Source organism: Heloderma suspectum, chromosome 6, assembly GCF_057233095.1.
Source record: "Heloderma suspectum isolate Gila_16-S chromosome 6, 16-S_ref, whole genome shotgun sequence".
Taxonomy (NCBI): domain Eukaryota; kingdom Metazoa; phylum Chordata; class Lepidosauria; order Squamata; family Helodermatidae; genus Heloderma; species Heloderma suspectum.
Window position 1 is genome coordinate 83,759,193 of NC_139463.1, and position 12,681 is coordinate 83,771,873.

The 12,681-nt window shown below is 46.3% G+C and overlaps 1 protein-coding gene across 1 annotated transcript; it reads right to left on the minus strand.

The window, feature by feature from the left end:
* Positions 1 to 8,703: 8,703 nt before the first annotated feature.
* Positions 8,704 to 9,684, minus strand: LOC146341585 (olfactory receptor 14A16-like). The gene has a single exon (XM_084807554.1). It carries the CDS (start codon positions 9,682 to 9,684, stop codon positions 8,704 to 8,706), a length of 981 nt encoding a protein of 326 aa, XP_084663680.1.
* Between the last annotated feature and the right edge of the window lie 2,997 nt (positions 9,685 to 12,681).

A 12,681-nucleotide genomic window follows, 5' to 3' on the forward strand; every position in this document is an offset into this window, starting at 1 on the left:
CTAGCTTTGCATCATTTTGGTAAGAAGCCCAAAGAATGAGGCAAAGCAAGATGATTCAGAGGCACCTCATCATGATACAAAGCAGATCAGACCAACACCAAGGTGCCCCGAAGCAAAGCAAGTCCTCGACGAGGTGCCTGGTCCACCTTGGAGATTCGAAGCTCTTCTTATGCCTTCTTGGAAGCCCAGACAGTCTGTCTCCAAAATATATCAACTTCTGAAAGATCACACAGAGGGAGAGGAGGAGGAGGAGGAGGAGGAGGAGGGAGGGGGAGGGAGGGAGGGGGGAGGGGGAGGGCAGAGGAGGGGGAGGTGCCAAATGTATGAAATTGAGAGAAATCAGGCCACCGTGAGGGGCAGAATATGGAGAGGGAAGGGTAGGGCAGAGGAGGCAGAGGCAGAGGAGGTAGAGGGGTGAGCTTTGCCATGAGTCAGCCTTCCTTTGCTCATTGTGAGAGAGGTAGTATTCCTGGAGAGGAGAGGACTGTTTGAACATTATTTGGCTAGAGGAGAGGTCTCCAAAGTGTGGTGCACTTACTCCTGGGGTGGTGCAAGATGAACAATTGGGGTGCACGATAGGGCTGTGGCATGAAGTGAGCTAGAGTGGGTCGGGGGCTCTCAGAAGTGCTCGGTGTGCTTCAAAACTTCAGCACCCCTGGCCCAGCCGCCTGATAACTGAACAGCCTCCCACTGCCTTGATGAGCTGCCATTGTGTGCAATGATGGTGGTGGTGGTAGCAGCAGCAGGATGAGACAGGAGCTGAGAGGGAAGCCCCATGGCATTTCTCTCTCCAATTGAGGCCTATCCTGCCTCTGCTGCAGCTGCTGTGAGCATCTGTGCCAGCCTCTGCTTGACATGGCAGAAGAAGCCCTAACCCTTCCCATTCTCCTTGGCAGAATGAAGCCACATGCTGTGACAGCTACAGTATGTGTCTCCCCACCGCACCCTTCTGTATTAGGTTTCACAATCATTCTTTTTGTTTGTTCATTTAAAAACCCAGAACATTTCACTGTACTTGCTTAATTCCTCCCACCCCCCCACACCTTTTCAGTACTCTCTCAACCATAAGGTTGCCCTTACTTTGATTCTGCTAGATTATACACACACGTGCGTGTGCACACACACACACACACACACACGGGTGGGGCAGAGAGTACTTCCCTTTCTTTGTTCTTGGCTCCCCTCCACCTACCCTTCTCAATTCCTGTATTCCTTCCCTTCCCATTTTTTATCACCTTTCCCTAAAATACATGCATACATACATACATACAATAAAATAAACAACCCCTTTTCTCTTTTGTTAGGATTACAGTTAGTCCCGCCCCTCTTTGTTTGTCGTTTAGTCTTTGCTTTTCTTGTGTGTGTGCTCAGGCATACATGCACACGCTTGTGCTGTGTGGACAAGCAAACAGTATGTGACAAAGGAAAACACAGTCCACATGTCCAAAAACAGTGGTCCAAGCAGTCCACACATTAACAGCTATCATTTAAATAATATAATACTACACTGTTTGTTGCAAAGCAAGCCAGCCCAATATGAGGCATCTTCGCGGTCTTGGCAGGGGCAGAGGTGGGCAAGGTGCTGCTGTGCCCTCCTGGCAGGGTTGCTGTGTTACTTCCTGCAGGGATGCCATTTGCGTCCCTGCGGAGGTCGTGATAGGCTACGTAAGTATTTACGTAGCCTATCACAGCAAGCAAAAAAAAAACAGCATACGCAAATGGCGGCGGCTACCGCGGCTATGGCGGCCGCCATTTGCATTCCCTTTTTTCCCCTGTTTTAGCCTATGTAAATATTTACGTAAGCTATTATGGCGAAAAAAAGGGGAACACAAATAGCATCCACTACGCTATTTGCGTTCCCCTTTTTTTCCGCCGTAATAGCTTATGTAAATATTTATGTAGGCTAAAATGGCGAAAAAAAGGGAATGCAAATGGCGGCCGCCATAGCCGCTGCCATTTGCATATGCTGTTTTTTTCTTTTTCCGGCTGTGATAGGCTATGTAAATATTTACGGCAGCCGCCATTTGCGTCTCTGCGGGCTGCCTAGCGGCCGGATGTCCTGCTGTGGGCAGACCCAGCTGGCGGCTCCACGGAATCTCCGCAGAGCGGAGCCAGCCGGGTCAGGATTTTGGGGGGAGGTGCGGAGTGCCTCCTCCCCACCGCGAATCACCCCATTGAAAAGGTAAGCGACTTTCATACATCCCTACTTCCTGCCTCTGTCAGTCAGTCCAGCAGACAACTGCCATTGCTCTTCATTCAGGTCAATGTGCACACCTGGCAGGGTTGGTCTTTTTGCTTGCTTCCTACCTACCAGCCAGTGTTCCCCTGGTAATTCAGCCAAACAGACCCTGAGGTTATTGACTGTGCATAGGATAGTAGTAGAGCTGTGCAGGGGCCCCCTGATCCAACTCAGAAGCTGCTTTGCGGTGCGGCTTCTGAGTTGGGCCCAATCTGGCTCAGGCATTTGCATTCATGAATGCCATTTGTGTTCATGTTTTTGGCCATGATAGGCTGCGTAAATATTTACGTAGCCTATCATGGCCTAAATGGGGAAGCGAATGGCAGACGCGGCTGCCATTCGCAAAGCAGCACGAACGGCACCGGGTAAGTGCTCTGTTTTGAGCACCTTTCGAGGGGTGGTGGGGTGGGGGGCTTCATTCTGCCATGGACTTCACTGAGATCCGTGGTGGAATTCTCTGACATCCCTACGTAGGGGTGTACGAAACCCACTTACCGTCCTGGACTGGGTGTCCGCGGGTTGGGGAGAGGTGATTTGTCCCTCCCCCCCAGAATCCTACCCGGATGGCTCCACTCCATGGTGAGTCCGCGGAGCTGCTGGCCTGGCCTGTCCGCAGCCAGACTTCCAGCTATTTACGTAGCCTATTACCGAAAAGAGCAGGGATGCAAATGGCGTCCCCTACGCTGGACGCCATTTGCGGCCGCAGTCCGGGGCAGTGGACGGACAGCAGAAGCGGATAGACCAGTTGGGAACAGGTAGGGTCCGTCCGAGGAGGATTTCGGGGGGGGGGAGTTGTCCATTCTGCCACAGACTCCGGGGGGCCGGATTCTAAAGAATCCAGCCTCATTGGCGTCTGTGGCAGATTTCTCCGCAATCTCTATGGTGGGAAGACCCAGTTCACAATAGTCACATTGTTTAAAAGAGGAAGACAACCTCTGGACCATGGATGGTTGAGCACCTGCTGCAGGCCCTGGCCCCTGCCCTCCCCAGTCCCCACACAGGGGAATCCCGTTCTTATCTCCAATCGCATGTAAGCCAGAGATTCTGCTGGACCCCTCCCCACACTGCTTGTCCCCCAATGCGGATGCAAGCAGTGCAGGAACAGGGAGTCCGACTTAGCTGGAGTACTGCAAGACTTGGCTGAGACCCTTCTCATGCACAGGTTCCCCCACTGGGATACAGGTGGTGCAGGAAAGAGCAGCCTGACTCAGCTGGGACTTGAGTCAGCTCCTGTAAGACCCAGCTTAGTCAGGTCCCGCATTACATGTGCCCAGTGCCCAGTGTGTGCGTGCGTGTGTGTGTGTGTGTGTGTAGGAAAGACAGAGATGGGGCAGCTATGACCCCACAATTATTTTCCTTGGTCCCACACACCACTGCCATGTCACCCATGACAGCTTTCTCCTGAAGGAACTCAGACCTCCATGGCGTGAGGAAGGTTCACCACACATGATGTCAAACATTGAAAAAGGTGTGACTCAAACACACATCTTTCGTACATCCCTACTCAATATCAAATGAATAATCCGATGGCACAGAGAGTATCTCTAGGTATATACGACAGTCACTTACCTTTCCGCGAATTATGTTTATGGTGTGTGGGGGAGGCATTCTGTCCCTCCCCTCGGAATCCTCCAACGGCCGGCTGTGCTCCGCAGCGGCTCTGCGGAGCAGCTGACCAGGCCCACGCCAGAGCCGTCTGCAGCCAGATTTCTGGCCGCGGAGGGCTCTGGGTAAAAAAACAAAACAAAACAAAACAAAACCGTGTACGCAAATGTTGGCTATGGCCGCTGCCATTTGCGTTCCTTATTTCTGGCCGTCTTAGTCTACGTAAATATTTACGTAGACTAAGACAGCCAAAAATAAGGAACGCAAATGGAAGTGGCCATAGCCGCCATTTGCGTACACGGTTTATTTTTTTAACCCAGCCATGATAGGCTACGTAAATCTTTATGTAGCCTATCACGTCTCTGTAAAAAAAAAAAAAAAACCCTCCAGACTGCAAAAGGCAGTGGCGGCAGCCGGTCGGAAGACCAGCTGCCGCCGCCACCGAAGCTGCCGCCGCCACCACCTGGAACATCCGCCCCAGGTAAGTCTCATCCCGGGGGGGATCTGCAGGGGGGGCAGGGGGGCAGGCCATTCCGCCTCAGATTTCGGGGGGGCAAATGCACTGGCATTCAGCCTCACTGAGATCCGTGGTGGAATTCTCTGACATTCTTAAGTATCTCATGAAGGAACTTATGTACAAAAGTAGAGAAATTTACATCAGTAGGTAAATTTTTAATACCAATGCTATGCACATTTGCACTGTGTACAGAAGCCTCCAGTTGAGAAATTCTGACAGAGAAATTGTTGAAAAAAGCTTATGATGTTGTCTCATTCCCTGCCACCTGATCTTGCAGCTCGTTAATCTTCGCCTCCATTTTTTGCCAAGAAGTGTTGATTAAATCCACAGCCCCTTGCAGGGCGGAGATTTTGAATAGTATCCAGTGTCTTAGCCTGTTCAGCAATTGTAAGGACAAAGTTTTTATCAAAGCAAGTAACTCCTCTGTATTTTCACTTCTCAGAGCCATTGCCAAGGGAGGTGTCAAGGGGTGTAGGCGGAGAGCCTTTTTTTCGCCTTAATGTAGTCATCCTTCTCTTCAAACAAATCTTGCAGGTCCTCAAATATTGTTGATATATCTTAATCCATTCCTCAAATGTATGGTGTGCTCATTCAGCATGCACATACACACACCCAAGACCAAAAGAGAAGCAGATACAGGGGCGGCAGCGGGGGGGGGAACCTACCAGCTAAGGGCTGAAGGGGAGGGAAATAACACTAAAGCATAATATGAGAGAAAAGGAGTGGGTTGTTGTTGTTGTTGTTTTGTATTCTTTGTTTTTTATATAAGAAAATAGTAAGTTGAAAAATGGGAAGGGAACAAATAATAATTGAGAAGGACAGGGAGCAAAAGAACAAACAGTGCAAAGCAAGGAAACAAAATGCTGGGCTAAAAGTTCAGCCCTATTAACACCAAGAGATGTTATTTTCAAACGTTCAGTACCCCGCCCCGCACAACTCTTCCTCTCCCCCTCCCTGCTCTAGCAAGTTGTTACATTTGTTGAGACAACCTCTCTGGGCTTCAGAATTGTCTGAAGTTATCTGAAGCATTTCGGATCTCTCCGACCCCCTTCAGACTGCATTGAACAGCGCAATATCTGAATGCCTAAATAGAAAGTTGCATCTCCTAATCCTTTTATGTGCACTTCCTTTTTTAAGTGGTGTGCAATTCCCAAGTAGCCTTCATCTTTTTGTGTTATCATGATCAGATCATCCACATATGCAAGAGTCAAAGTTAAATGGCTTCACAAAAACCTAAGAGATGCCCTGAAAACAAAAAAGTACACATATAGGAAGTGGAAAGAAGGCCAAGTAGCAAAGGAAGAGTACAGGCAGGTAGCACATAATTGCAGGGATGGCATCAGGAAGGCTAAAGCTGAGAATGAGCTGAGGTTAGCGCGGGATGGGGAAAGCAACAAAAAAGCTTTCCTTAGCTACATGCATAGTAAAAGACATGGTGGTTCCGCTATTAAATAATAATGGCAAAATGATATTAGATGACAAAGAAAAGGCAGAAGTGCTCAATTCCTACTTTGCCTCAGTCTTCTCCCCAAAGTAGGGATGTACAAAAGGTACTTACCTTTCGCGGATTATGTTTATGGTTGGGGGGGAGGCGTTCCGTCCCGCCCCCTGGAATCCTGGCCGGGGGAGGAGGCGCTCTGTTCCTCCCCCCCCCCAGAATCCTGGCTGGCCGGCTGTGCTCCGCAGCGATTCTGCGGAGCTGCTGGCCAGCTCCGCCAGCAGCCGGACATCCAGCCGCTGGCTAGCAGGGACGCAAATGGCGGTGGCCGTAGCCGCCGCCGTTTGAGTCCCTGCAGTCAGCAGTGATAGGCTACGTAAATGTTTACATAGCCTATCACGGCTGACTTAAAAAAAAAAAATGCGCGTACACAAATGGTGGTGGCCATGGGCGCCGCCATTTGCATTCCTTATTTTGCCACGTCTTAGTCGACGTAAACATTTACGTAGACTAAGACGGCGAAAATAAGGGGAATGCAAATAGCATAGCATCTATGCTATTTGTGCTCCCCTTATTTTCGCCGTTTTAGTCTACGTAAATGTTTATGTAGACTAAGACGTGCGAAAATAAGGAACACAAATGGTGACGGCCATGGCCGCCGCCATTTGCATAAGCATGTTGTTGTTGTTGCTTTTAAAGTCAGCCGTGATAGGCTACGTAAACATTTACGTAGCCTATCATGGTTTTTTTAAAAACCCTAGCCGTGATAGGCTACGTAAATCTTTACGTAGCCTATCACGTTTTTTTGCTTTTTTTTTTAACTGGAAATGGTGGCGGCAGCAGCCGGTCAGAAGACTGGCTGCCGCAGCCGCCGCCGCTGCACTGCTGCCGGAGCCGCCGCCAGAGCTGCTGCTACCAGGAAGATCCACCCAAGGTAAGTCTCGTCCTGGGGGGGGGTGGCGGGGGGTGGTGGGGGGTGGCAGGCCGTTCCGCCACCAATTTCGGGGGGCCGAATGCGCTGGCATTCGGCCTCCCTGAGATCTGTGGCGGAATTTTCGTACATCCCTACCCCAAAGAGGGTCTATGACCCCCTGGCAAAGGTGAAGTACAGGCTGAAGGGGTAGGATTACAGCTTGAGATCGATAAGCATATGGTCAAGGTACACCTAATGACTTTGAATGAGATCAAATCTCCAGGGCCAGATGAACTGCACCCTAGAGGAATAAAGGAACTAGCAGAAGAACTCTCAGAACCACTGTCTATTCTCTTTGAGAAATCAGGGAGGATGGGTGAAGTGCCAGATGACTGGAGGAGGGATAATGTTGTTCCTATCTTCAAAAAGAGTAAAAAGGAGGAACCTGGGAACTACAGGCCAGTCAGTCAGACATCAATCCCTGGGAAAATTCTGGAGCAGCTTATCAAGCAATCCATCTGTAAGCACCTTGAAAACAATGCAGTGATTACTCGAAGCCAACATAGATTTGTCAAGAACAAATCCTGCCAGACCAATCTGATCTCATTTTTTGATCAAGTAACCTCCCTTGTGGACTGTGGGAATGCTGTGGACATAATATACCTCGACTTCAGCAAAGCCTTCGACAAAGTGCCCCATGATATCCTGATGAGCAAACTAGCTCAAAGTGGGCTAGATGAATCAACGATCAGGTAGATCCACAGTTGGCTGCAGAATCGGACTCAAAGAGTGCTTATCAATGGGATATTCCCAAACTAAGGAGAGGTAATGAGCGGGGTACCACAGGGCTCAGGGCTCTTCAACACTTATATTAATAACTTGGAGGAGGAGGTGCAGGGAATGCTGGTCAAATTTGCAGATGACACTAAATTGGGTGGGATAGCTAATACTTTGGAAGACAGAAACAAAATTCAAAGTGATCTTGATAGACTGGAGTGCTGGACAGAAAACAACAGAATAACATTTAGTAGGGATAAATGCCAAGTTCTGCACCTAGGAAAAAGAAACCAAAGGCACAGTTACAAGATGGGGGACACGTGGCTCAACAACACTACAAGCAAGAAGGATCTTGGCATTGTTGTCGATCACAAGCTGAATATGAGCCAACAAAGTGATGTGGCTGCAAAAAAGGCAAATGCTATTTTGGGCTGCATTAATAGAAGCATAGCTTCCAAATCCCGGGAAGTACTAGTCCCCCTCTACTCAGCACTGGTTAGGCCTCATCTGGAGTACTGTGATGCAGACATGCTGGAGAGGGTTCAGAGGAGGCCAAAAAAAAAATGATCAGGGGATGGGAAACAAAGCCCTATGAAGAATAGAGTGAAAGAACTGGGCATGTTTAGCCTTGAGAAGAGAAGACTGAGGGGGGGGGGATATGATAGTGCTCTTCAAGTCCTTGAAAGGTTGGCACAGAGAGGAAGGCCAGGATCTCTTCTCGATCATCCCAGAGTGCAGGACATGGAATAATGGGCTCAAGTTACAGGAAGCCAAATTCCAGCTGAACATCTGGACAAATGTCCTGACTGTTACAGCAATATGACAATGGAACCAATGACCTAGGGAGGTGGTGGGCTCTCCCACACTGGAGGGATTCAAGATGAAGCTGGACAGCCATCTGTCAGGGATGCTCATGCTCTGGATTCCTGCACTGAGCAGGAGGTTGGACTCAATGGTCTTGTAGGCCCCTTCCAACCCTACTATTCTATGATTCAGTGAAATGTATATTTGTGCTTCTGATATACAGACATGGATCTGCTTCATCTAGTCTGAAGCTTTGCTCTTGTTTGAAGCTTTGCTCAATATGAATCAGAACTAGGGCTCTGATCCAGGTTGAGCTCCCTGCCCTTACACTAGAATAAAAGAGAAAAGATATACCTACTAGCTATACCTTTAAAGTAACATGGACTTTGAGATCGATTTACTCACAAAATTCACCTTTGTGGAACAAAACTGGAGAAGGTATTTGTAGAAGAGTACCTCAAACCCAACAGCTTTGACAAAGCATGTTGTATGTCCTTGTTTCTCATACTGTAGATTATTGGATTCATCAATGGAGGGACCATGGTATATACCATAGTAAATGCCAAATCCAGATATGAGGCCGAATTAGAGGTGGGCTTAAAGTAAGAACAATATGCGGTGGAAACAAATATGGAGACAATAATGAGGTGAGGAAGGCAAGTTGAGAAAGCTTTTTGTCTACCCTGTACAGAGGGGATTCTCAGCACGGCCATGAAGATGCGCACATAAGTCACAACAATGAAAATAAAGCAGCCTAACGCAATGATGCAACTTAAAGAAATAACTCCAATTTCAAATAGATAGAAGTCTGAGCAGGCCAGCTTAAGTAACTGTGGGATTTCACAGAAAAACTGATTGACAATGTTGGAACAAAAGTGGGGTGCGAAGGTTCCTCCGGTGTGTAACACAGCATAGAGAATGCTGATTATCCATACAGTAGCAACCATTCGAATGCAGGCTTGCTTATTCATCAGCATCTCATATTGCAGTGGATGGCAAATGGCAACATACCGATCATATGCCATGACTGTGAGAAGAGATAGATCGCATGCCATAAAGAAGACAAACAGGAGGACCTGAGCAACACATCCAGAATAAGAAATGTGTCTGGTATTCAAGAGAGAATTGGTCATAGATTTGGGGAAAATGACTGTAACTTGGCCCACATCCAGTATGGCCAAGTTCATCAGAAAGAAGTACATGGGGCTGTGTAAGTGGTGGTCAGAGACAACTGCAGAGATGATGAGAAGGTTTCCTGCAACTGCTGCCAGGTAAAAAACAAGGAATCCAATGAAGTGCAGAATCTGCAGTCCCTGGACATTTGAGAATTCCAGGAGAAGAAACTCTGACAGCGAGGATTCATTCACGAGATGTTGCTCCTTAAGAAGCATGCTGCTGATGGAAGCAAGCAAAGGGACAGTTGTTAGACTGAGGGCTTAATACTGTCACAAATGGAGCTGTAATAAATAAAATATTAATGTTATGCACAGATTAATAGCAGTAATAGTTAAGCACACATTAGGTAGTAGTAGTAGCAGCACCAGAATCAGCAGCAGTATTTGTTGTTGTCACAGTACCTGTAGTATTGTTGGGCCTAAATGTTTGTGAGAATGTTTTCTTTATTTTTAATAATATAATTTTATATAAATACATAATTATATTGTATATAATATAAACAGTATATAATATAAATAGTATATAAAATTATTTGTCATTTGTATTTTATCACTTGAGAAGGACTCAGGGAGGGAGAGAAAAATCGAGGAGAAAATAGTTGCATTCTTCAGTGTTCTGGCAAAAAAAAATTGAAATTTCAGAGGAGAACGTACCTTTCCACTTCACAATAGCAGATGGCGTTTTTTTTCCTCCAAGTTCTCCTTTTGGTTTGGAATGTTCAATGAACACACTGGGGAGTCCTCAAGTCTATTTGGGCTAGCCCTGCCTACTGCCAGAAGCACATGGCACCTTCCCACTCTGCAGATGAAAAAGGGTTGGACATTTGTCAGAAAGTGTCATCTACACAGATAGATTTATTTGCAGTGAAGTCCTACCCTTGTTGAGAGACACTGGTTTGGCAGTATCCCTCATGCAAGAGATCTACATCTGCATATACACCTGTATGCATGGGATGTTAATCAGAAGAGGAGGGCAGCATGCTTTTCTGCTCATGGGCAGAGCTAATCTGTGTGGCCACAAGAATCCCTCTGCACAGTCATTGGGGGAGTTTGAGTGAACCCCCTTACGTTAAATACTTTTTGCAATGATTGCAAGTGTCAGCCGGGCTTCTCTCACAACCCTGGGCCATTTTTTCCTCACAATTCATGTGTGGAATGATGCAAAATTGTGAAGTTGTGTCCTTCCATAGACATGATTTGTGGCAAAATGTATTTCTCCAGTGTGGTAAGGGGAGCACCGTTTTCCCCCAGCCATTTTTCCCTTGGTGGCAACAAGTATTTACATACACAAGAGGAGATGGCGATGATAACTCTGCTGCCATGAAAACAAGTCACTCCCCACTCTACTCCCACCCCAATTTCAATTGATCTGTATATGTAACCGTATATATCTGTATGTAACCATATATATCTGTATATGTAACCATATGGATATTAGAAATAAGCAAACAAGCACACAACTGTAAATAGGTCAAGTAATAATATAATGTTATATCAATATGAACATACAATGAACATAGTGGGTGTTAGTGATCTATTTAAAATAGATTGTTGTTGCAACAATATAATTATACATATGAAAACAATATGAATACAATTGTACATATATTGGAAGATAACAGAAGCATCTCTATCACAAAGTCTTATAGGAATCCTGTGTAATCCTGTTTCGCATATGAGTTGCTTCTTCAGATAAACAATAACTGTAACAATATTAAGATATTCAGATCTATCATCATAGATGGATGCACACATATGCACACACAGGCACACACCTGTGTGTTTATGCATATGCACATACGTACACACACAGTATTTGTTGCATTTATATTCACACTAGTTGTCAGTTATTGTCCTAATATATACATGTACAAAAACATTGTTTCAAATAAGCAGAAACGTTCTTGTTAAGAACTGTTGCCAAACAAACCTTAAAACACAGGCTGATAATTTCTCCTGCTCTAAAGTCGATGAGTTGTGTTGGCAGTTGTGAGCACACCAATTTGTAGCAGGCTAGCCTATCACGTGAAAAAAACAGAGACGCAAATGGCATAGTGGATGCTATTTGCGGCCATAAAGCTGTTAGATTAATCTAAGTGCAGCTGTAAATGGCGGCATTTAGGTTAATCTAACAGCTTTATGGCTGGAAATGGTGTCCACTATGCCATTTGCTACCAGAGTTAGCCCTCACTCAGCCAACGATATGGCACAGCAATAGGAGGAGCCACCACGGATTGGACGGATTCCGGAGGTAGCCAGAGGTAAGTACGCCATTCTACCACAGAGGCCGGATTCTTCGGAATCCAGCCTCATTGGGGTCCGTGGCAGAATTCTCTGCCATCCCTACGCACACCCAGTGGCTGCCTGTCCCCTTAGTGAGCTGCCATTTTAAATAAAAATGGCTGCTTGGGGTTTCCCAGATATGGAACGTTACATAAATGTTGGCTGTAAAGGATCCATTTTTGCAACGTTATAGCTGTGAATGGTCCACTTAAGCTTGTAAGGTTGCTTAAATGGCCCCTTTATGGTTGCCATTTACTTATCATTACATATTTGGAAAACACCGTGCTGCTGTTTTTATGCAAAATGGCAACTTCTTAAGAGGACGGATGGCCCTGCAGTGCTTCCTGGATGCTCATCAGGGACCCATGGTTCTCAGGTGGCACAGTGAGCAAGGATCACTGAAGGCAGCAGCAGTGGCTCGGTGAGCACGTGACAAGACCAAACAGCAGTGAGTCTGTCCATCCCCACTTGTGACTGGCACACAAAAGAAATAACTGAATGAGAAAGACAGCATTTCAAATTCTGTGGGATGTAAAGACCATCCTGGTTCAAAAGGTAAAGAAGGATATGTATAATTGTCAGGCTTAGACAGGGGATAAATTAAGGTATTCAGCAATGTGATATGAAAGCAACTGAATAACAATTTGTAGATTACTCCACCTTTTCAGATAATATGTACTAGACATGTGCAAATCACTCATTCCATCTACACCCATGAGGAATTGGAATGATCTTATCAAAACTCCAAATGCTTCCCTTAAAATGACTCCCCTTGAAATGTCTCCAATGTCTTACCTGGTGAGGAATGTCTAGATGAATGTCAAATGCCATTTCTAATAAATTTCAGTGGCAGCCCTTGATGCTGACGATGGTTCTGTGTTGAAGATTAAGATTTCCTTCATACATTGTTGGCACTGGCAATTCCATTTT